The 22834-nt window shown below is 39.8% G+C and overlaps 1 protein-coding gene across 1 annotated transcript in view; it reads left to right on the forward strand.

The window, feature by feature from the left end:
• The window catches only part of EXOC2 (exocyst complex component 2), a 132345-nt gene extending 113494 nt beyond the window's left edge, over positions 1-18851 (forward strand). Inside the window, exons 24-28 of the mRNA XM_086608422.1 lie at positions 7254-7309; positions 10458-10580; positions 12876-12937; positions 14782-14841; positions 17083-18851. Of these exons, the coding sequence (XP_086464548.1) occupies positions 7254-7309; positions 10458-10580; positions 12876-12937; positions 14782-14841; positions 17083-17176 (395 nt within the window). The 3' untranslated portion in view covers positions 17177-18851. The remainder of the gene's footprint in view (positions 1-7253; positions 7310-10457; positions 10581-12875; positions 12938-14781; positions 14842-17082) is intronic.
• Positions 18852-22834: the final 3983 nt, after the last annotated feature.

The raw sequence follows: 22834 nt of genomic DNA on the forward strand, positions 1-22834 counted from the left end.
GTAGATGTGTGCATTTTTTTTTCCAGCAGTTTCATGTAGCAGATTAAAAACTTAGAGAAGAGCTGCAGGAGCTTAACTGACATACAGTTTTAAAACCCTTTGTGTGTGACTTGCTGTGGAGTTTGGTCCTATGTATCTGAAACTTGGAGATGAACATTTCCAATATCTATTCAGTTAAATCTGGCCATCAGGTAAAGAATATATATCAAATAATTTAAAAGACAAGCACCTTCCTTAGAACGGAGCAGCTGAAATCATAGTTTTTTTCCATTTATCCTCCTTTATGGGTTATTATTCCTAAATTCTTTATCAGCATAAGCAAATGAAGCATCCAGGAACAGCCGAGTATCAGTGCTGTGCAGATAGATCTGAAAAATAGTAATCTCTTTGGGTCACCAAATTCTGTTTGTTGTTATTTTTGAGGAAAGATTTTATTAAAAAGTAATCAGGCAAAAAAAAAAAAGTTTTCAGGCTGATTGACTGTTACTGGCATAACTCACCAAACAGAACAATAAATTGTAAAAATATTGCACGCAATTGGATGAGTTTAAAATTTGAAATTATTTCAGGCTCCCAGGCATCGATTTTTCTAACTTTACCAAGTCATGTTCAATCCTCAAGGCCAACAAATTTAGCGCTCTCTTTTCAGAGGCGCTAAGAAACTTGGCCACCACCAGCAGCAGTTGCTTGCCCATGCCAGTACTGACCTCCTGCAGAGGCCAGAATGCTCTCAGTTGTTTCCTAAATTGGTGGCTCTGTGCCTACCCAAGACTTGTTTCTGTTTCGGTCCCTCAGAGCTTAGGTTTCTAATAAGCCAGTCAACTCAGTCTTGAAACAGGACTGGTGGCTTAGTCAACATACAAAGAACCATTCATTCCTCATTGGTGAATCCTTCTCTTGGCTTTTAAAAAAAAAAAAAAGCCAGGATTGAGCGACAGGTGCCAAACTCTAGAACTTCCTGTGGATGTCTTGTCTAACTCCTCCACAGAAGAGTAGCAGCTTTTGGTGTTCCTGCCTGGTTTTTATTTGACTGTGAATTTGCCTCAGAACTCTTTTTCTTTTGACCTTCCATAGCCTCTCATCCTCATGTCTGCTGTGGTTTATTGCTGACGAGCAGAAGTACCTGCTGACACCACCTACTTTTTCTAAACAGTGATGTGCTTTTACCTTCCCCTCCTCTTTGGACTATAAGCAAGCTGAGCAGCAAGGTTAGCTCCCCAGCTGTCCATCTCAAATGAGGTTCCAATCTCACAAAAGTGTGTTGAATCCAAGCTGCCTGGGTTAAAATTTCCTGTGTCTTTCATTTGTCCTAGCTGAACTTCAATTCATTCTTTGAACTCTTGAGTCCACGGAAGATGAAAAAATGTTTGACACTCATAGCCTCTCTCGAGTCACCCTAGAAGGACTGGGAACATTCGAAGACCTGTGTTGGCTTCTGGCATGCAAAAAGCATCCTGACGAGTTCAGTTTTACCATGTGTGCAACTTTTGTGCGTGCAAGTTTTTGTAGCTCCTTTGTGTCTTAAAATTACGCGTGTGGTCTCGCAGTCCCAGCTCTTGCATGCTTATTCAGTCACTTTGGAGGTTTCGTAGTAGAATGCTGTCATCTGAGTACTTGGGGGAAACATTGCTCTGAGAACTACATGTGGTACAACTGCTAGCGCTACACCATCTGAAGATCTCCTGAATGACTCCTGCATTGGCAAGCTAGAAGTTTAGTTTCTGTTACTCCTCAGAACCACAAATCTTTTTCCCTTCTGCTTTTCCCATAGTTCACACAGTCATCCTTGCTACAGCTTTATGGTGTAGTTAAAATTGCTTGTAAATTTACACTTTTGGACAGGTTTAATTTGTAAAAGAAAGAAGTAATAGGTGATGTAAACTGGAGATTAAATTTAATGGATAATCTTGTTACGTGTTTCACCAGTAAAAGGTACACTGGAGGGCCCAAAATTGGAAGGTGCTATTTTAAAGTTTCTGCCAGCAAGTGTGATAGTTGATGGCTGAAACTATCCTTCATTTTTTATATCTTAAGTCTTCCCATCCATTTTTCTTTAGAGCAGTACTGGGGCTCTGTTAGTGGCAGCTAGAATTCCAGCAAGTCAGTCTTTGGTGTTAAGAATAGAGTGGGAGTGGAATGCATTTGTGCTGTAACAGAATAACAACATTTTCCTGAGAGAAATCGCAAGGGCTTGTTGAGACTTTCTTTAACACATTTCTGTCAGAAGCTATGGAAAGGCTTTGTATTTGTGCTTCAGTATGCTAAATAAGAGATATTTTAGACTTAAGAATGTTATGTTTCACTTGATTAGCCTACTAGTTGCAACCAACAGTTATATGATGCATTAGCTTTCAGTGCTGTATAATAGGACTGGCAGCATGGTGTCCCAAAAACTGTAATTGCGTGGGCTGCTGAACAGTCGTAGAGAAAGCCGCATAAAAATTCTATTCTAGACAGAATTTTTTCATCTTGAAATGAATTTCACAACAAATTCACAGTTGGATGCCACTGCTTGTATTTCCAGTGAATCATACTCCAGAAAAGTAATACTTTGCTTCAACAAAGCCTACCACAAACAGTGCAGCGATATAAATCAGAAATTGGATATTTTTTAATTGTAATTTTTCAAAATATGGTATAGTTATTAACTATGCCTGCAGGTCCTGACATTCAGATATGTTTGGCTTTGTCTCCACATGAAAAAATGAAAATCCTTCGCAAATAAGACAAAAAGAAGGGCTTGGGGGGAAATACCCTTTTCACTTATGCTCTGTTCATGATAGGAAGCTGACTCCCTGGCAGCAGTAGTTGTCACAACGCCGCGTATTTAATAGCGTACTGAGAGCAAGCCTGTTACACGGTTAACCTTTAATTTCCAGCCTAAGTTTACAGATGGTCGATTCATTTATACCTTTCTTTCCTGTGCCAGTATTGTTCTTCAGCTTAGCTAGTTCTCCCTTCTCTCCGTGTCTGGTTCCATTTTTGAAGTGCAGTTGCATCTTCTTTCCATCTTTGGTTTGTTTGGCTTCCCAAAACAAGGTCTTTTAGACTATTAGATGCTGCAATTAAGGCAACTACAGTTTCGTATACACAAACTGTCTCTAAACTGCATAGCTTTGCACAGTTTGTGCTGAATTATCTGCTCTTAAATTGCAAAACCTGTCTAAGAAACTGCAGAAATACTTGATCTTGTGCTGAGTCCCCTGATCCTGCAGTCATAGCAGGACCGGACCTGCTAGGAAAGGTCAGGAACACCTAATCAGTGCTACTGGGATTGCAAGAAATAATCTCCTTTAAGCTCTCAGTTCACCCACTTGTCCTTGTACGTGGTACAAGGATGGAAGATACAGCACGTCTGCTTATGCCTTTTCACTGAAGTTTAAGTTAATTTTATGTTACAGCTGGGATGGGCTGGCAATGCACAATGCTAAGCTACTGTCAATTCTTTTTTACGATGGGTTCCATCTCAATTCGAATTAGTCGATTCCTTCTGAAGTCTTCAGTTATAAAGTCACCATTTATGTCTCAGTCTTAGCTGTGCACCACCAGGCAACGGTATTTAACACCTGGTGCTAATGTTGCTGACTTTAGTATTTCATGCTTGTAGAAATTAAGAGTCCTTGGTTACGGTACTGCAGTGACTGACTCTTTAAGCAGCATGTTATGGAAGGGTGATAGGCAGCCTTTACTGGCACATTCAAAAGTTGTTTAATTTGGGTGCTCGCAGCAGCCAGAGTTAGCAGCTCCTGTCCTGAGCCAAGTTGCATGAAAGCATGAGAAGAGTCACGCTGCCTCCAGAGCTTGGGAAGGAAATGAGGATTCTTCCTTAGAACCGCATCACTCTCTGACACAACTGTCCTGGTTTTAGCTGGGACAGAGTTAGCTCTTCTTTTTAGCAGCTAGAAGAGCTCCGTGCTTTGGTTTTACTCAGAGGCTCGCTCTGAGAAGAATGCTGATAGCAAGTTGATGTTTGAGACTCCAAGGACTTTTCAGTGTGCTGGCGGGATAAGGGGGGAGCATAGCTGGGACAAGGGGGACACGATTCCCCTTGTGATTTGTGGTGGAACTTAAGATTGAGGGCCAAACTGGCCAATTAGTATTCCATATCACACAGCGTCATGCCCAGTATAAAGGTGAGGGTCAGCCGGACAGAAGGGCTTTTGCGCTTTGGCTCTTTCGCCACTTCTGCTCTTTCGCGCTTCTGCGCTTTTGCTCTATTGCCTTTTTTTCCTCTCTCTCCCAGTACTCCCACTCTCAGAGTACTCTCTCTCTCTCTCTCTCTGCCCCTCTCTATTTCGGGGCCTCGCGTTCGTCCGGGATTGCAGCTTCGGGACGAGACGGGCTTCGCATACGAGGGGGTGGTGAGCACCTACACTGTGTATTAAATCATCTGTATTAAATTGTTCTTATCTCAACCCACGGGTTTCCCGTTTCTCCTTTAATTCTCTCTCTCATTCCTGGGGCTGGGGGAGGGTGAGTGACCGGCTGTGTGGGAGGGTCAGCCTAACCCACGACAACAACCTAAATGCTTTGGTGTCTCTGCATTCCAGCTTTTTGCTTGCCTCCTTGATAACACTTCTTCCCAGCTCAGCCAGCTGGCCTCCTCTCTGGCCTCCTCGCTGCCTGATGTGCACCTGCCCTCCCTGTTTGATGCAGCAGCCTCTCTCCATACTCTCATTGCGCTCCCCAGCAGTACCAGGGTTTGGGTGAGATGCTTCATTAGAAAACAGTCAGTTGGGGCAAAGAAATGCTGCTTAGTTCATGAGTGATGTTTTGATTGACTCAGTGAACACACTCTGGAGGTGCTCAGGTATCCATAGAGAAGGGAGACGGTCAAATCTTCATCTCGCGTGGCATTTGTGCAGAAGTTAAAACACACGGTTTCCACATGAAAGATCCTGCTGTCACAAGATGAGGTAGGTTTGCAGTTAACCGAAATCAATGCTTTGCACCCTGAGGTTAGCTGCACACCAGCTCTCACGTTCGCCCTGTACCTCTTGATGCGATTTGCATACCACCACTCGGTGCCTGGTCAACTTGTATTTGCTTGTGGGATGTGATACAAATTTCGTCCTCTGTGATGCGAAGCTTGCAGAGGATTTAAGCTGGGGCAGAGTGAAGGAGGAGGAGGAGGAAATCAGCAGAGGAAAAAGGAAGGGGGTGTTGCAGTTCCATGTATACCTGTGATCTTTTGGTGTGGTTCAAGTTCTGGTGTGTAGCATTCTCACTTTGTTTTGCAGGTTACAGGAGAGGGGAAAAAAAGTCAGTTTCATAAAATTTCTTGTATTGCTCTATTCCTCCCTTCCTTCCTTGCTGCAAAAAATTATTATAAGCTTGCAACCTAGTATACTATGCTGTTTGACTTGTCATTAGTTTAGTTTAAATGGAAAGAGTGACTGAGATTTTTTCGAGGAGAAGAATAAAGATAATGAAAAAGGCATTAAAGGTGTTTTGGAATGTGTGCGGAAAAGCTCGTTTTTTTCTTTGCCTTTTTCAGTTATTTGCATCTCTTCCAAAGTGAAAATAGAACATTCCTTCTTAAAACGTCTTAAGTCTCTTCTAAGTTCAGAAACCAAACTGCTTTTAGTGAGAGCAGTAAAATCTTCTTTGACGCTTGCCTCTTTGCTGTGAACTTTTGAAAGAAACTGTCGTGATACACAGGCCTGGGTGCAGAGCTCAGCTGGGTCCTGCCTGCACGTTGGAGCAAGAGTCACCGTTCAACATCTCTCCCTCTGCTTCCCCCAAGCACCCTCACTTCCAACAGGAGACCCGTGATGCTCTCTGGGAAGCATCCTTCAATCCAAACTCTTGGCTGCATCGCACGGTGTAGATGCAGGCAGTGAAAGTGTTTGTACCTCATGCAAGAGGGTCCTGTCATCCTTTAGTCCTAGTCTTACAAAACGTTTGTCCATAATTGTCTAAGTAAGAAAGAACAAAGTGTCTTTTTTAGATCTTGAGGCGAGTTGTGGGACCAGTGGTTAAAAAAATGAGCACAACCGAGACACCGTTGTGAGACGCTGCTCTGTTCTCCTGTAGAGTAACTCGTTTTGCTGATCTCAGATAATCCTGCTACAAAAAATAGCTTTAAAGAGAGTTAAGTTGCTGCACTGGTGTTATCTGAGGCAAGGTGGAGCAAGTAAGATGAACTGATTAAAGGTTCACTTTGTAATTTTTATAACAGCAGCACCAATCACACCGTGATCTCTGAGCTGTGTGGTCTCACTAGTCTTTGTCCACGATTCTGATCTTTTACTGTCAATGGAAAATACGGAAGGGAGTGATGGAGTCATTGCGCTTTCTCTGATTCACGCTACAATAATTGAAATCGGAAGTTGAGGTCGTGTGGATCAGTAACCCCCTCTCATTACTTTGTGTTGCACTTCCAACATTTATGCGCACTTCAATGCTTTCTAATTTGCCGCCACCTACAAAGTAAAGTACCCAGAAAAGCAAATGAGGCAATTTTAGATTTTTGCCTGTTTTAGATCTTACACAACTGGACTCCAGGTCTGGGAAGTTACTTCAGAGTTACAGCAGCGTACAGGACTAAGAGCCTGTCCTAGCTAAAGCATACCCTGCTGGGTGCCCTTCTGTTTATAATTTCCTTTTTAGTATAAATTGAGAAACATTTCATGTGCTTGGTAAATAAAATGCTTGTTTGACTTCTCCACCCTCCCCACAAGGAAATGTCTACTAAGGCATGACATCTCTTACAAGCTGCCGTAATATCTTCTGAACCACTTTCAGAGAAACAGGAATCCTTGCTGTTTCTATCTGTAGTAATAATTTACAGGTAGAGAAACTGATAAAGTAGTAAGATCTTCTTTAAGACTGTTGTACAAACAAAAACACTTGTCTTCTCTGTTTCTTTAGAACTTATCGAGCTGTAGTGCATGTTCCGTGCCATGGTATGTGTATTCTAGCAAGACCTCCAGAATTTATCTTTTAATAAAGCTAGGCTTTTATTACATTACAAAGTTGATGAAATTTTTGTTGCTAGAGAAGAAGAATACTGAAACAGGAACCTGCTGGCTTTTTTAACCTTTTGCTGTAAGGAAATGTGCCTTTCTCCATTTGATTTGAAAAAGGAAATAGACTGGTGGCGTGGCTATGGAACTTTCTCTTTCTGCCTCTGATTGCAAAAGTGCTAGTGAAAGAATGAAAAGAAGAAGTACAGTATTGAACAGTAGAATATTATGGCTTTGTTGAGAGAACAGAACGAAAGTCTAACTGTGCTGTTTGTTTTGTTTCAGGTGTCAGAAACTATTTGAAAGAAGCTTTAGTGAATATCATTGCTGTGCACGCAGAGGTGAGAAAAACTTCAGATTGTTTCAGGCTTACATTCATATCAATAATTTCAGTGAACTTTGCATGGTGAATCCTGGCTTCTGAGTCCTCTGTTGAAGTGTCTTCATTACAGATGCAAGTGCTTTGGGTTAGTTTTAGCCGACCAAGTATACAACTGCTAACTTTTTTAAGGCCAGAAGGAGATGAACAACAGTTCCTGTTTATCCTCTGTAATGCTCCATTACACCTTGTTTTTTTCTACTGTCTGATGAAGAGGAAAATCCAAGTCTAAAGCTCAATTCTTCCCCTTGGACAGAGAGATACGATGCTTATTTTCTCTGATTAACTTTATTTTCCACAACATATGAAAATGAGCTTGTTCTTCACTCAGAGTGAAAAGGCAACATTTGTCATTTTTGTACATAGGATAAAAAAAGTGGGAACTTAAACCGAGAAAGATTTATAGTCTCTGTACAGCACAAATTGGTTTTGAAATACTTAGGTAGGTAATGGCTTGTGATAGGGAGTGCATATTAAAATTAAAGTATTACAAAAACAATATGCTTGCAGAGCTGCAGTTATTTGGCCTTTCGTGACAATATGCAGGAATTTTCTATAGTCCTTTAAATTACAACCTCAGTTCTACATACTCCTTCCTTCTAATCATCAGGAGCATTAGCAGATTACTGTTGCTCCTTGTACAAGCATTGGTAGTAATACCACTCTTACCTTACTCTTAATATGGGTAGTAATATCTCTCTTACCTTTCAAAATACCCCAAGTATAGCTGCTCTACCTTTTCCATCTACTTAAAATCCGATGAGATTCACTTTGGTTTGTGTTTATTTTATTCCTCCTTAAATTACAAGGATTCCGAAAATATTTTCAGAAACTTCTTTAAATATCACTTGCAATATTTTTGATTCAATCTCAGTATTTACTCCTAGCAGTTTTCACAGAAGCATTGCTGATTTTATCACATGCTTCCAACTGAGGGAATGCATGACACCAAAAATACGTACCAACATGACAGTCGTTTTTAATGTTTGTTTTTCAGTGTAGTGGAAGTTAATAAAAATGAAAATGAGAGGGTTTGCTTTAAAAACTTCAAAGGCATTTGTGACTTGTTGAGCTCGTCTTGTAAACATGCGTACTCGTTCAAATGCTGCCGCAGAAAGGTGCACCGCCTTGCTGACTTCATTGAGACCGATACTGATTTTGGCCCAAATAGTGTTGCCTCATAAATTTCTAGACGTGAAATATTACAGAAATATGAAAACGTGTGTCAAGATGAAACTCCCATTTCCACTGTTTTCTGGTGAAATTCTGTAAGCTGGGTCAGATTTAAGTTTAGTTAGCAAGGCTGCAAGTTTCTGTAGTTTGAAACAGCAAAAATTAACCATCAGCTGAACAGCGAGCACAGGCTGAAGTGGAAAGAAATTTGTCTCTCTACCTTTGAATTCAAATTTAACTGAAATCAAAATAAGGGCTTCTTATTGCAGATTTGTAATGATTCACCGTTGCTGAGAATTTTTTTTTTTCCTGGATTCTGTATAGTAACTTCAAGAGTGCTCGTTGTGGGCACAAATATTCTCTTCTCAGTAGCAGGTTTTTGGGTGTGTTCCTGGTATGCTTGTGTTGAATTGCTCAGCAGTATTGGGTGCTGAATAAGATGACCCCTTCCCAAATCGTTACTGGTTTGTTGTTTTTTTTTCTTACCGTACAGCTAAGTATGTCACTTTCTTAGCTTTTGTGGGTCAAAACAGTTAGAACAGGCTAAATCAGCAATGATAACAGCTGACACATCTGTGGTCAGTGTGCTTAGCCTATGGTGCAGCCCTGCCTTTTGGAACAATCTGCTTTATGGGATCCCTGGTACATAATTCATTACTTAAATCACTGAAAACTGTGTAGGAATCTTACATTCTTCTCTTTTTTTTCCCCTTAATTTACTTTTACACGCTTGTAATGAATATCTCCTGTCAATTACTGCATTTCCTTGCCAGACATGAGATCTAAACTCCATATAAAGCAAAAGTATTCTAGCAAAAAATCATTCAACTCCTTAATTTTTTAGATCATTTTAAAGCAGAAATCAGGGAGGGGCAAGTGTTTAAAAACCCTATGCAGTTCATTTTCCTTCTTGCACCACTCTAGTCGCATCATCTTCAGTTCCTTGTGTCATCTTCTCCCCCAACCCTGTGCAGTTTTGGTGCAGCTTTATCATTACTTTTAAGTCTTGACACAAGTTTGGCCTGCCTAACCTATAATCTCACTTCCTCCTATATTCCAACCTCTTGGCCAGCATTTTCCTCAATTGTGTAGAAAAATCATATTTTTTTTTTTTTTTAATTCACCAACAATTTCTCGCTTCCTTAAAGCTCCCTTTAAGGAAGATCGATTTCTTCATGCTTTCCTTCAGGCAATGTTTAATGTCTAATGTTTAATGTCTAATGTTTAATTTTGTGTTGCTGTTGTGCTGCAGTTGTTATTCTGAACCTCAAATGAAGGATCCAAGCACCACTTTAATGAAGTTGTACAGATAAGCAGTTAAAAAGATGGTCTTGATGCATGGAAAAAACAGTAAAGTGGAATGTTTTTTACCAGGGAACTAATAAATGGTAGCAGTGGAGGAATCTAAATGAAAATCCGTTACGCCACTGTGCTCAAACCCTTTCAAAGGCTTATCTCTGCCACAGAGCATAAAGACACTAGCTATTTGACAGTGGTCAAATATAAAGTATTCTAGAAGAAACAGCAAAATACATGGGTAAAAAGTGGCTGAATGTGTAATTGGGTCAGTCAGTCACACAGCCCTGAATGAAAGGTGCCATCTACGTGACAGCAGTCTGTGTTCAACCACCTGACTACCTGCATTCATCAGCTGAGAGCACGTATTTTGAAGTCTAGCTGCTTTTAGGCATTGCAGGAAAGTTGCCATTATAGCATATCACATAGCTAACATTGCTATTAACAGAGGTGATTGGTCAAAGCACAGGGCAAGCATCAAAAGAAATCCTTCATATTCCAGTTGCTTTGAAATTATTTTGTCCATTGATAAAAACAAAGTGGTCCTTTCAACCAAAGTGTTTAATACTTTTTACTGAAACGTTACCGTAGAAAATATTTCTGTTAATATGTGTTCATGATTCTTCTTTCATAAAACCCAGGTGTTTACCATTTCCAAAGACTTAGTTCCTCGTGTAATGTCAAGAGTTGTAGAAGCAGTCTCTGAAGAATTGAGCCGACTGATGCAGTGTGTTTCATCCTTCAGCAAAAATGGAGCTTTACAGGTACCAGAACACTTTGTACTGTCAAACATCTGAATCTAGAAAACTGAGAATAACAGAGAGAGAGACGATCTGTGTATTTGTTGGATTTATTGTAGCAGTGAAAGCAAGGAGATAAAAAGGATTAGAATACAACTTATTTTGGATTTATATCATTTGGGACACTGGTTCTTGGATTTGATTATATTTTAGTGTTGTCTTTGTGTCTGAGGGCATAAAGGTTACCTATATCCTATGAGATAAAAAGCATCATAATGGTTTCTGTTTGGAATGTCGTTAAATACTGTCTTTGGTCTGTCCTCAAAAATTATTTTTAAAGAAAAAGACAATTTTGTGATATTTTGAGATTTAAAAATCTTGAAAATATGATCTTGCAAGTCTTTGCAAAACTAGTCACTTGTCTGTTACACTATTTCTACGTTAGCACTTCGTTGCAGTGTGGGTAGAACAGTTACTCTTGCACTGCCTTCGTTTATGGCTCGATTGGGAGTTGTACTGGTATCCTGTTGGATAGGTTTTAAAGAACTCTAAGAAAAAATCTTTTTAAAAGAAATCCCTTTGCGTCAATGGCTGCAACAGGCAAGAAGAGCAAACTCCCAATTTTCATTGTACATGACAGAATTCTTGCATTATGATGGGAAAATAATTACCCAGTTGCAAGCTTTCTTTTCCAATTGGTGGAAGTAATTGCATTGGACAGAGAATTAATGTAGGAAGATCACAGCCAAATAAGACTGACTGCCTGTTTAAAACCAAATCAATGAATAGCAACAATGCTACCCATATATCAGTTTTGTTTGACTAGGCAACCGACCATATGAACTTGCTGCCTAAACCCATAATTGAAAGGATTTTCTCTCTCTTCTGTAAATTTGCCACTCGTGGTCATTTTCTGTTCCTCTGAACACATGAAATCTTGTCTGGCAGACAGCAGCAGTGTGAGAGTGGTCTGAACCTGGACAGACTGATCAAAAAATACTCACTCCTGAAGAGAAGCCTGAATCTGTATTCCCACATCCCATGGCCCACAGTTTTTCAGGATTTGCCCTTCCACCATGTTTATTTAGGCTGTGGTACGTGAGAATGTGACACTTCCCCATGGTACTGCTGCCTCCTAAAATGTTGGCAAGACTCCAGAATCTTGTGTGTAGGACTTCAAAAATTCCAAAGCTGTTCAGCTTGGAGCACCATACTAAGGCGAAACGTTATGTGATGAGAAAAGCATTTCTTACAAGTATAAAATTGATAGGAGGCTGTGTTGTATTTTGTGCCAGAAAGTTCTGGCGCTAAAAAAGCATAAATCTCAGCTGGCTTCCTACCTAGGGGAGGGATGAGAGGAAGACCTAAAAGCCAAAGCCTTTCAGTAGAACTGGAATTAGATGTCTGTGTTGCATTATAAAAAGTTTTGTTTTGGAAGATTAATGTCATATTAGTTGAGTCTAAATGTAGATCAGTTTCTGTAATGGCTAACTGGATTAAATTTTATCTTTTGATGAACAAGAATGGAATATGAACTTGGATGAAGTTCACTTTATATTTTTAAATGAAAAGACTTAAAGTAGTGATGACATGCAGAAGATCTCTATTTCATATAAAACCTTTGATGATAATGGTTGCTTTTCAAAGACTAAAGGACGATCTGTGAAATTTGTTTAATCTTTGAGTTCATTCTCCACCATACCCAGACACACAGTACAATACAGGAGTAAAGTCCCCAAGCTTGTGTGCCCACCAGGTGACAGACAAGAAGCAGAGCACAACCATTCTACTTCCTCATCTGATGGAAAAAAAAATAAATTCAACAGAAAAAAAAAACAAGAATAAAATGTGTATTGACAAATTTCTTTACTCTTGTTTCCTTCCTCTCTGGCCAAGCCATGCTGTGAGAAGTTAAGCTTACTGTATTTATAAAAAAAGAAAATTAAAAAAGATAAAGACAAATTAAGGTAGCGTCCTTCTGTCTTTCTATCACAGTACAGAAGAGATGGAACAGAATTGAAGATTTATTACTGTTACTGAGAGGCAAACCAGTGTTTTTAGACTGCTACATAGAGACCGTACAAACAGTTTGACTTGAATCAAAAGTATGAAATTGTTCCTTTTAGCAGTCTCCTGACATAGCAGCATGGCAACCAAAAATACAGGAAACAAACTGTTACAAGCCAGGGCTGCTTACAACTATGGTATGCAATAATATTAATATTTGCCTCTAAAACAGGATGAAGCTTTGGGATACTGGTATTCGCTTGATGAAAGGACATTGTGTCATCGTTTAAATATTTGTGTTTTTGTCTTTAGGCAAGACTTGAAATCTGTGCATTGAGAGATAGCGTGGCCATATACCTCACACCTGAGAGCAAGTAAGATGTGCTGTTATGTCTGTTTTTTCAATGTAATGGAATCCTTGGTAAACGTGCAAAAGCACAGAAATTAAATTCAGGATTAAGAAAGCTTGCTTCAAGTAGAATATGTGATATACGAGGTAAATACACGAAAAACAGGTTACTAGCAATATTTTATCAGTTGAAAGAAAACAATTATTTTTGTGGGTTTTACTTGAATTTTTAGACACTAACTAGTATTTGCCACTCAAGAAAAAAAAAAAGAACTTTAAACAGCAGTACAGCTGCTGAGGAAAATGATGCTAAAACAAGCCAAAAGCAGATGTTTACTGAGTTTTATCCAGTTTTTCACAGCAATCTCATAAAATGCACAGCAAAGAACCTGTGAGACCCATCAGAGAGGCTGCAGAACCAGACACTGGCAGGATCCCTGTACAGGGATGTGGAGAAATTAGGGCTCTCCACAAGCTTGTACAATACCCTACTCCTTTTCCACACACCTAATCAGGGGAAGTGAATGCAGCTTCACACTGTCTCTTAGAATGAAAGCCTTCAAAAGGCTTTCAGCAACTCATCATTTATCACCGAGGCGCAAGACCAAAGATAAGTAGCATGGGACACACACCTTAATATAAAGGGAGAAAGAAAATCATGAGCAGCATCAGCCACTGATGCAGTCACGGCATGTAAAAACAGACTGTCAGCAGTTTTGGGTAAAGCTGATTGATTGAAACTTCTAGGTGGTTATGTTGGGGATTGGGTATGGGCAGGTTGATTCATTATTTTAATTACCTACACTTCTGTTAGGATTGGCATTACCTGTTCCTGCAAATGGCAATTTGGTCATCTTACCTAATCAACCTTTTGTAGGAGACATTGCAGGGCTTGAGGGCCTAATGTGTCTTCGTAGTGTCACAGATGGTGTCCTGTGGTGGCACTGCATTCTGTTTGAAAAGACTTGCTTTCCTGTTCTGACTGTCTGGTAGTGGTGAAGACCTCTAAATGAAAATGATTTGGCACTGGCTCAAATTGGCTAAAATGGGAGCGGTGCCCATAATCAGCATAGGGGCGAAGCACAGTGAACTGTGGAAGCTGGAGCTTCGTCAATGCCTTTTTATTCCTGGACTTGTCACTAGTAGTAGTTGCCACAAGTCACCATATTAATTTTTTGCTGACAAGATCATACCTATCTGTGCAGGTCCTGCATCATTCCGTGTACTTCTGTTCCTTATCTGTTGCCCAGAGAGAGGTGGAAACTCCATCTTTGGAGTCACTCAAAACTTGACTGGACAATACCCCAAGAAACCTCCGTTAACCTTGAAGTTAGCCCTACTTTGAGAGGGGAGTTGGACCTGAAGACCTCCAGAAGTCCCTTCCAACCTAAATTATTCGATGAGTCTACACTACCTCAGTGCAAACCTGCTGTGATTCTCTCTGCAGCCTCCCTTCTGTAGGGGAGAATGCAGTGACCTGTCCACTGAGCACAGAAAACCAAAATCAATGTTTTACCTGCGCTTCATACTCTGATGGTTGCTTAGTTCAAGGCAGAAGGCAGGCTGGCAACTATCTGTAGTTCTTGAAGACCCCAGGATCACAAGCACGATCTTAAATCAGCTGCTAATTTAACGTTTCCTATCGATTTATGGTATACATCGCACTAGGAGTGTCAAGAGACCTGCTTAAACCCATAACCACTTTGTGTTCAATTTGCACGTGAATGTCAGGTGTCAAGTTAATGTTTTGTTAATTTGTTGGAATGAGAATGGATGAAACATAGCATATCTCGGTGGAATTTATAGAGAGAAACTGGGAATGCTGAGACTTGTACCGGTGGAATATGAGTATTTTTGTGTTCCTTGCAGCTCGAGCTTTAAGCAAGCTTTGGAAGCCTTGCCTCAGCTCTCAAGTGGAACTGACAAAAAGTGAGTATAATGCACCTTCTTGTCGCCTTTCTGCTCTCTGGAGCCATTGCTTTTTACTCCCGTATCAGAACTTTGTTTTGAAAGGGTTAACATTGACTCTATTTGACCTTTCTGAATTACAGAACAAAAGCCTCTTTGGACAGAGTTAAGAATAAGCTAAGTCTGTCTTCATCATGGCCTACTAAATTACAGAGAAGAGCCAATGGCTTTGTGGCATATCCCTCTTGCCCATCCTAGTCTTATCAGTTCAATGTGGCTTTGTGTTTATTTTGTGATTTCAGCCTATTTTAGCCTGCCTTGTTGATCTTAAAAGTTTCTGTGAGGTCCATTGTCTTGTCTTACTGAATTTAGCAGCAATAAAATAAATGGCCAAGGAACGAAGTCCAAGCTTTTGCCAGTTGATATAGGGGGAACGCTGAAAACTGGCGTGTTTCATTTTAAAAACAAGAAGGGTCTGTGGTTCGTTCTTCACATCAGGAGGAGGAGTTTTGAGTTGCTCCTTCCCCACCGTAGCAACCTTTGACAACCAAGCTGCTTTGCTGCTTCCAACCTGGTATTTGGTAGTCTGTTTTACTCTTAATAAAGAGCAGGATGGTAAAACTGGGATGGATTTGTAATGAGTGTAAAAGTATAGATGTTTTGAACTTGAGATTGGTATCGTGGTACTTTCAGGACCTGAACTGCATCAAATCAGTTTGCATTTAACAGTCAGAATTTAGAATATTTTGTAGACACATGAAGAGACTGTTTGTGCAGCCTGTGGTCTGCAGACTGTGCCTTCTTCCAGATGTCCTTTGTCTATTTATTCAAACTGACTCCTCGCTAGCCACAAGAAGTCTTGAGATACCTCCTTGCCTTACTTAGCTCTTATGCTTTATTAAAGATAGGAATCAGTTTTGAGTAAGGAGAGTCCTTTCAACTCAGACTTTCCAAAACACCTGTAGAATTATTTTTTTCACTTAGTCACAAACATTTGAGCTTCATGGGACAGACGAGAATCAAGAACTGCATCGTTTTTACATCTGCCTCGGAGTTCTGAGGCCTAGACAGTGAAAAACTTGTTCTGTTTCCAAGGTCCTTACACCATTGTTATTGTTCCAGGCAGCTCATTGTAATCTACACGTATTTGTGTAAAATAACACAATTTTTGTGCTGATTTAGAGCTGTTAATTTCTGTTCATTCACAGTCTCATTACTATCATACTAAATGATGAATGTGGCCATAGTCATCTTCCAGAGGACCTGCTGAGGAAGCAGATACTGATTTTGTCATTCAAGTTGTTTTTCTTGGGTTTGTTTGGGTTTTTTTAAAATACAGCGTAATTTCTTCTGTTACTGGCTGTTCAATAATCACAGCTTGCCAAAAAGTTGAGGTGGTACATGTCTGCCCTATCTAGCTTGTTTTTGAAATAGAGTAAAAAGTTCAGAGAACACATTCTTCCTTAGAATGCAGGGAAAATAAAACACACAGGCAAGACTGTAAAACTTCATAATGCATCTCCACTGTTACTATTAATATCTCCTATAATAGGGCCATTAACACCCTTGGTCCTACACCTTGTAGTTTGTGGATTATAATAAATATATTCCTCTGCACCAAGTAGCCTCTCGGCAGCTGTGTGGGTGTAAAGGAACCATTGTTATGCTCCAAGATGAGCTCTTATGTAGTTTGTTATCTATGAAAGACAAAAACACATGGTTGCCAGTGAATTAATGTTTCTCCTAGAACAGTAATACCATCTCTGATCTTTCAGCCATGATACTTAAGAGAAATCTACGAAATACCTTCCAAAGACAAGTTTGAGAACTGAAATTCACAGTTCAACTACAGATGAAAAGCCACAGCCTTGATAAGAGATGCTGGATTTATGGTACATAATCTGACAGTTTCTGGATTTTCATTGCAGAAGTACCTTATGACACTCTGTACCAGTCCTTTTGCCATTGTGTTTTGCAAAAATGCTTCTTTCGAGATGATGATCTTTATCTGGAAGGAAAGCCATACAAAGGGCTATTTCTATCACCTTGATAAAATCTCTGTGGCTTAGTCTGGCCACAGATCATCCTGGCACACTTGTTGTCCTTGTGAATATCTGTAACATTCAGATACTTGAACAGATCCAATTTTAGGCCCTTTATTAAAGCAGGCACTGTTCTTGGAGTCACAGACAGAAGCCAAAACTTTTGGTCATTGTTCCGTTTTTACAATCTGCTAAAGCTGTAACTCTTTTCCTTTTCCAGATTACTAGAAGAATTACTGAACAAATTTAAAAGCAGCATGCACTTGCAACTGACCTGTTTTCAAGCTTCTTCATCAGCAATGATGAAAACATAGACAGTGACACAATGCAGGCAACTCAAAAGACAAATGTGCTCAAACGTCACTCGTTTTTTCTGTGCTTCTTCGATTCCTTTGAAGACTCTGAAGAAAACAAAAGGAATTTCACTGAAAAAGAAATTATGAAATACAACTCTTTGAGTAATGGTATGGAGTATCCTGCTGAGTGAGACTTCTGGTCATAAATGTCTTGATAAAATGCTTTTCTGTCTACTGTATTTCATTCTGTGGAGGGGATTAAGCCAATTTTGTTTACACACACTCTTCTTGGCTGTAGGTTCATAAAGAAATATTCATTGGTGTGCTGCAATCTCAGTTTCATTGTTAAAAATACATTGGAAGGTATTTTTAGCAAATGTCACCTTAAATTTGAGTATTACTCATATTGTTCAGTGTATCAATCTGTTACTTTCTAGATGTAGAGTGATACTGATGTGACTGGAACACTCAACTTCTGTAAACTTTTGAGAAGTATATAATAAACATTGCTGCATACAGCTGACTAAAAAGTGCTCAGATACAATATGGAGAAGGACACAGCTGCTTTTGCATTTAAAAATGATCACTTTTTTCTCTGTTATCTACAGTTTTAGTGGTCATAAGTCTGATTTTTTGGGAGGCTTTTATTTTCTTGCTTCTTTTTTAATGAAACATGTTCCTGCCTCTTTTGTTTATCCCTTCTATTGGAATATTGATGATAACCTTCACATTTAAAATAAGCTCTTCTTTCATTGGCAGTTAACAGAAAAATGCTCAGAGTTTATAAGATCAGTAGAAGTTTTTCAAAAAAATGTTCAAATAAAATACTCTGATGTTAAGAAGTAGAATAGTTAATAGCCTCTTACGTAGTCAGAAGTAAGGAGGAGCACAATATGTCATTGGTTTTGCTGCTTCCTTCTTACTCTTGTCTTTTCTTGTTCTTGCAGACTTATTGCCACTGTCTTCCTCTTCCCCCTTGTTTGTCAGTCCTCTTTTCACCGCCAGTTACGGAATTTGTGTGGAGGGGAATAGAGATTCGGGAGGACAGAACAATTTTGCTGCCCTTAAGATATACTTACACAAAGGTCTAGAACCATCTTCCCAACAGGGAAGATTTGACACTGACTTTCATTTTAGGACTTCACATAAGATGCAGGAAGCTGTAACAACAGAGCAACTAATAGAAGGTGGTCTTGTTTTGTGAGATGAGTGGTGGGTTTAATTTTGTAACTGGAATCATGGCTCACAAGTAAATCACGCAGTAATAATGCATTCTTTCTGTCTTCACGGTCATTTTGAGCGGGATTTTTCAGAAACAGCCCACTGAGTTTTCAAACAATTTTTCAATGTCAACTGTTCTCTTTTGCCAGTTCGGTTACATGCTTTAGAAAAGCAGCTTACAGTTCCTGTAATATGAAGTACTGAAGAAACAGCTTGATGCACATGTACTTACTCATTTAAAACTAAATTGTATGTAAGCAGTAGTAGCGTGTTGAATGGAAGTTTGAAACTTCACATGTATGTCATTATTGGCTTTCAGGGAGGGTCATTAAACACCTGGAGCAATGTTGTTTTGTTAAATGTTGTCCATTCTAAGCTTGTCATAGTCTCAGCTGCTGGTATTAACTGAAATAGTCATCCAGTTTGCTCAATCTTTAAAGGATTTTGCTTCAGCATAATAAAATATTAAGAAAGATGGTCGTAAGCTCTTCTTGAATTTCTCACTTTCCAAGAAATGTGATTTCTTTATGAATTTGACTGTCTACATTTTCTACATTTTTATCAGGCATGTTCCTAAGTATTGAAAACGTATTTTATCACCTGTACTGAATTAATACATATTCAGGCATCTCTTTATTGTTACATCATTCTCTTATTCATCTTCTGTTACAACAGCTTGTTGCTTGTCTTTAAAACCTGAAGTCAGATGTTTGTGTTTAGTTGCCTTTCTGAAGGCACACGTCATTGACACCAAATGAGAATCATGTGTAAGGGATCGAAACATGACTTGAGTTCAACTTGATGTGAAATAAATGCTCCCACTCAAGTCACAGCACTGGATTTCAGAAGATCCAGCTGGTGGAATTAGGGAAGTCAGTGAGCGTCATGCCACAACAGGATCTCTTGGAATCCCTTTGCGTGGAAGGAGAATTGGGGCTGCCAAGACTTCACAGCCAACGTACAGCAGGCTGCAGTTCCTCTGGGAAGAAGATCACAAAAAATAAGAAGCGGTCAGTGTGGGTTTGCAAAAAAAAAAAAAAAAAAAACCCACAACCACACAACTGTTGAAAGATACAGTGAGGTTTAAAAAACATTATTGGAGTGGAAAAAGATGGGGAGACCACACCAAAATACACAATCAGTTAGGGCTTGCAGAGAGAAGAGAGGCAGCAAGGAAATTGAAGTAACAGAAGTGAAAGGCTCTGACATTTAAAGCAAAGGCAAGTGCTTGTCCTGGTTTCAGCTGGGGACAGAGTTAACTCTTCTTTTTAAGAGCTAGAAGAGTTGTACAAGAGAAAAAGTTAATTATTACATGAACTTTGAACTTCTAGAAAAATCTAAAATCAATACAGACTGGAGAAAAAAAACATACCTGGAGAGGTTTATTTCTCATTTAGAGAAAAAGTAAGAGGGTTGTTAAGTATAGCTTGCCAAAAGCAGGTAAAGACTTCAAGGAAAATTCGACTGAAATAGGCTGTGTTGAGATATTCAGCCTCTGGAGATGTTGAGGCATTCTCCTATTACTGTATTTTTAAACATTTATTTTGAATAGTCGTGAGTAGCTCAACCAGTAAGCAAAGAAGTTACAAAAAACAAATGCAATATCAATAACAAAATGGGAGTAAACAGAGAGACAGAAGAAGTATTTAAATCCCCCAGTAAAATGATGAAAAACAAATGAATTATTGCATGAATGGATGCTTATTTAATGAAATAGATCAAAAAAAGAACCGTAGTCGTAAATTCTTGCATATGCTGAACTTCAGGCTTATGAGTAGACGTGAGACTGCTTGCTCAGAAAACACCCTTCAGATGTTTAGCACGTGTGTCTGCCTTGTGGTTAGTAGGTCGAGAGAGGTTCTCCTCCCCCTCTCCTCTGCCCTGGTGAGGCCACATCTGGAATATTGTGTCCAGATCTGGCCCCTCAGTTCAAGGACAAGGATCTGCTTGAGAGAGTCCAGCGCAGGGCCACAGGATGATGAAGGGAGTGGAGCATCTCCCTTATGAGGAAAGGCTGAGGGAGCTGAGTCTCTTTAGCTTGGAGAAGAGGAGACTGAGGGGGGACTTCATTAATGTTTATAAATATGGAAAGGGTGACTGCCGTGAGGATGGAGCCAGGCTCTTCTCAGTGGCATCCAATGACAGGACAAGGAGAAATGGATATAAGCTGGAACATAGGAGGTTCCGCTTCAACATGAGGAAGAACTTCCCAGTAAGGGTAACAGAACACTGGAACAGGCTGCCCAGAGAGGTTTGGAATCTCCTCTGGAGATGTTCCAAACCCGCCTGGACGCGTTGTTGTGTGATCTGATCTAGGTGGTCCTGTTCCGGCAGGGGGATTGGACTAGATGATCCTTTGAGGTCCCTTCCAATCCCTGGCATTCTGTGATTCTGTGAAAGTTGCATTCCATGGGCTAAACCCCTTGCATCTTCCTCTAGTTGCGTAAAAAGACCCAGAACTGCAACCAGTTGAATTTCCCTGTCTGGCAGCAGAGAAGGAGATGAGAAATCCGTGCTGTGAGCGCTGCAGTTACACTTCATAGGGCACTTTTGGCTGCAGCGATAACGTGTGGCTGTTGGCTCGTCAAAGCAGGTCCAGTCTCCCAACCTTTGCCAAAGCTATTGCATCTCCCTGAAGAGAGGGTACTTTGAAGGTGAAATTTTTTTTTTTTGGTGGTGTTTTCCATGCAAGCTGCCTTTTGCCATCCAGAAACGTGGAAACACTTCTGAAGTAATAGCATGTTTCTCTGGCTGTATTGGTCAGTGGAGAGGTGCTGATAGACTAGAGCCATAAAGATAAGTGTGATATTATATGGAGCATGGAGCTGAAAAAAAGATAAATGTAGTTATTATTTATTCTGGTTCTGCTTTAGTTAAAAAATCCTCTTACATGTGTTCAGAAAAAATGAGTAAGAATTGATTGTTGGTGTAAAGGGAGGTGTAATGGTGTAATTAATGTTTTAAGAAATGATAGAAGAACTTCATGGAGCTCTTTGCAGAAAGTCCCTCACGTGTAAGCAACTGACACTTAGCTAGGCAAAGCCCTAGGAGATATATCATTAAAAATATTCACAAATTTAGCTCTTTTTTAACTTCAAATACAGTGATAGGTATTTTCTATTTCTAATTCAAGAGACAGTAGAAAACTGTGATTTTCTAGACGCGATTTTAGCCATGTGAAGAAGAAAACATTGAGATGAATCTTTTGCCATGGTTACACACCACCATCAGACAATGCTCCACAGGGGATTTGTACTTCCACACCTGCTGCCAGATCACGTTAAGTCAACTCCAGACGACTTCTTTGCACCTGTCCTGCTAAAGTATACTTACAGTGCTGTGATTTTTCCTGAGAATATTAAATGATACAATATTGATTTTATCAATGGATGCAAATACTGATTTTTTTTATTTTTTATTTTTAGTGTCCGAATAGGTTTCTGGACTCTTGCTAGCAGTGATAGGTCTGACATGTTTGGCACACTGTATACATAGTGCTATTTCACTCTTTTCAGTGTATAGCATTGCTAAAAATTGGAAGTAAAAGATTCCTGACCTTATCAATCAGGATACACTGAAACTGAAAAATGAGTGCAGCGTTCCTGCTGAAGCCAGAGATTCAAAACTCAGATCTGGATCTTCGTCATTATAAAGCTAAAGCTCTCCACATCTGATTGACTGGAAGCATCTTGTCCGGGGCAGAAAGAGGGACCCCTGAGGTACACGGCATCAGCAATCTCCTTCTGACTGTTGGGAGTTGTAGATCCTACGTGGCACTTGAAATTTTAGCATCAGTCAGAAGTTAGTAATAGGCTGTGACTACTGTCAAAACTGGCAACAGCGCGTGCATTATTTATCTAGTAAGACACATTTTGAATTAGTCAGACTTCCAGGTGGGTTGGAAATACTTGGGGATTTGTTAAATGTGATGATGGACTTTGAAGAGGACTTCCACCCTCAGTCTTTTGCCATTTCTGGCCTAGCCATGTACCTGGAGGAATTCTGGGTGACAGCTCGTATCCAAAATGAAAGAAAATTGTGACTTGTAAACTTGCTAAAAGATTTTTAGGGCAGAATCTGGTGAGGTTAACAATTCGAGGAAAAAGTAAGAAGTCCTGCTCAAACGTTCATCACTACTTTTACGTTCCAGCCTGTCTATATGCTGATAAAGAGATGGTTCCCTTCACCTGCTGTGTCCTCATGAGCAGTTTTCCTACTCTCCTGCGTTAGATGTTAGTATTAAGCATGCACACCTTAAGATGTTTGTAGAGTTCAGACTGCTTCTCCAGCGTGTCTACACTTAGCCCGTGTCCGGGGCTAAACAATAGCCAGCAGTTCTGTGACCCAGTGACGCCTCCCCACTGGAGGAGGACAATCAGGGAAAGAAAGGAAGACCCTGGGGTTGAGATAAGAACTATTCAATAATTTAAATAAAATAAAACCAAACAGAAAATA

This window comes from Tauraco erythrolophus, chromosome 3 (assembly GCF_009769465.1).
Source record: "Tauraco erythrolophus isolate bTauEry1 chromosome 3, bTauEry1.pri, whole genome shotgun sequence".
In the NCBI taxonomy this organism is placed as follows: domain Eukaryota; kingdom Metazoa; phylum Chordata; class Aves; order Musophagiformes; family Musophagidae; genus Tauraco; species Tauraco erythrolophus.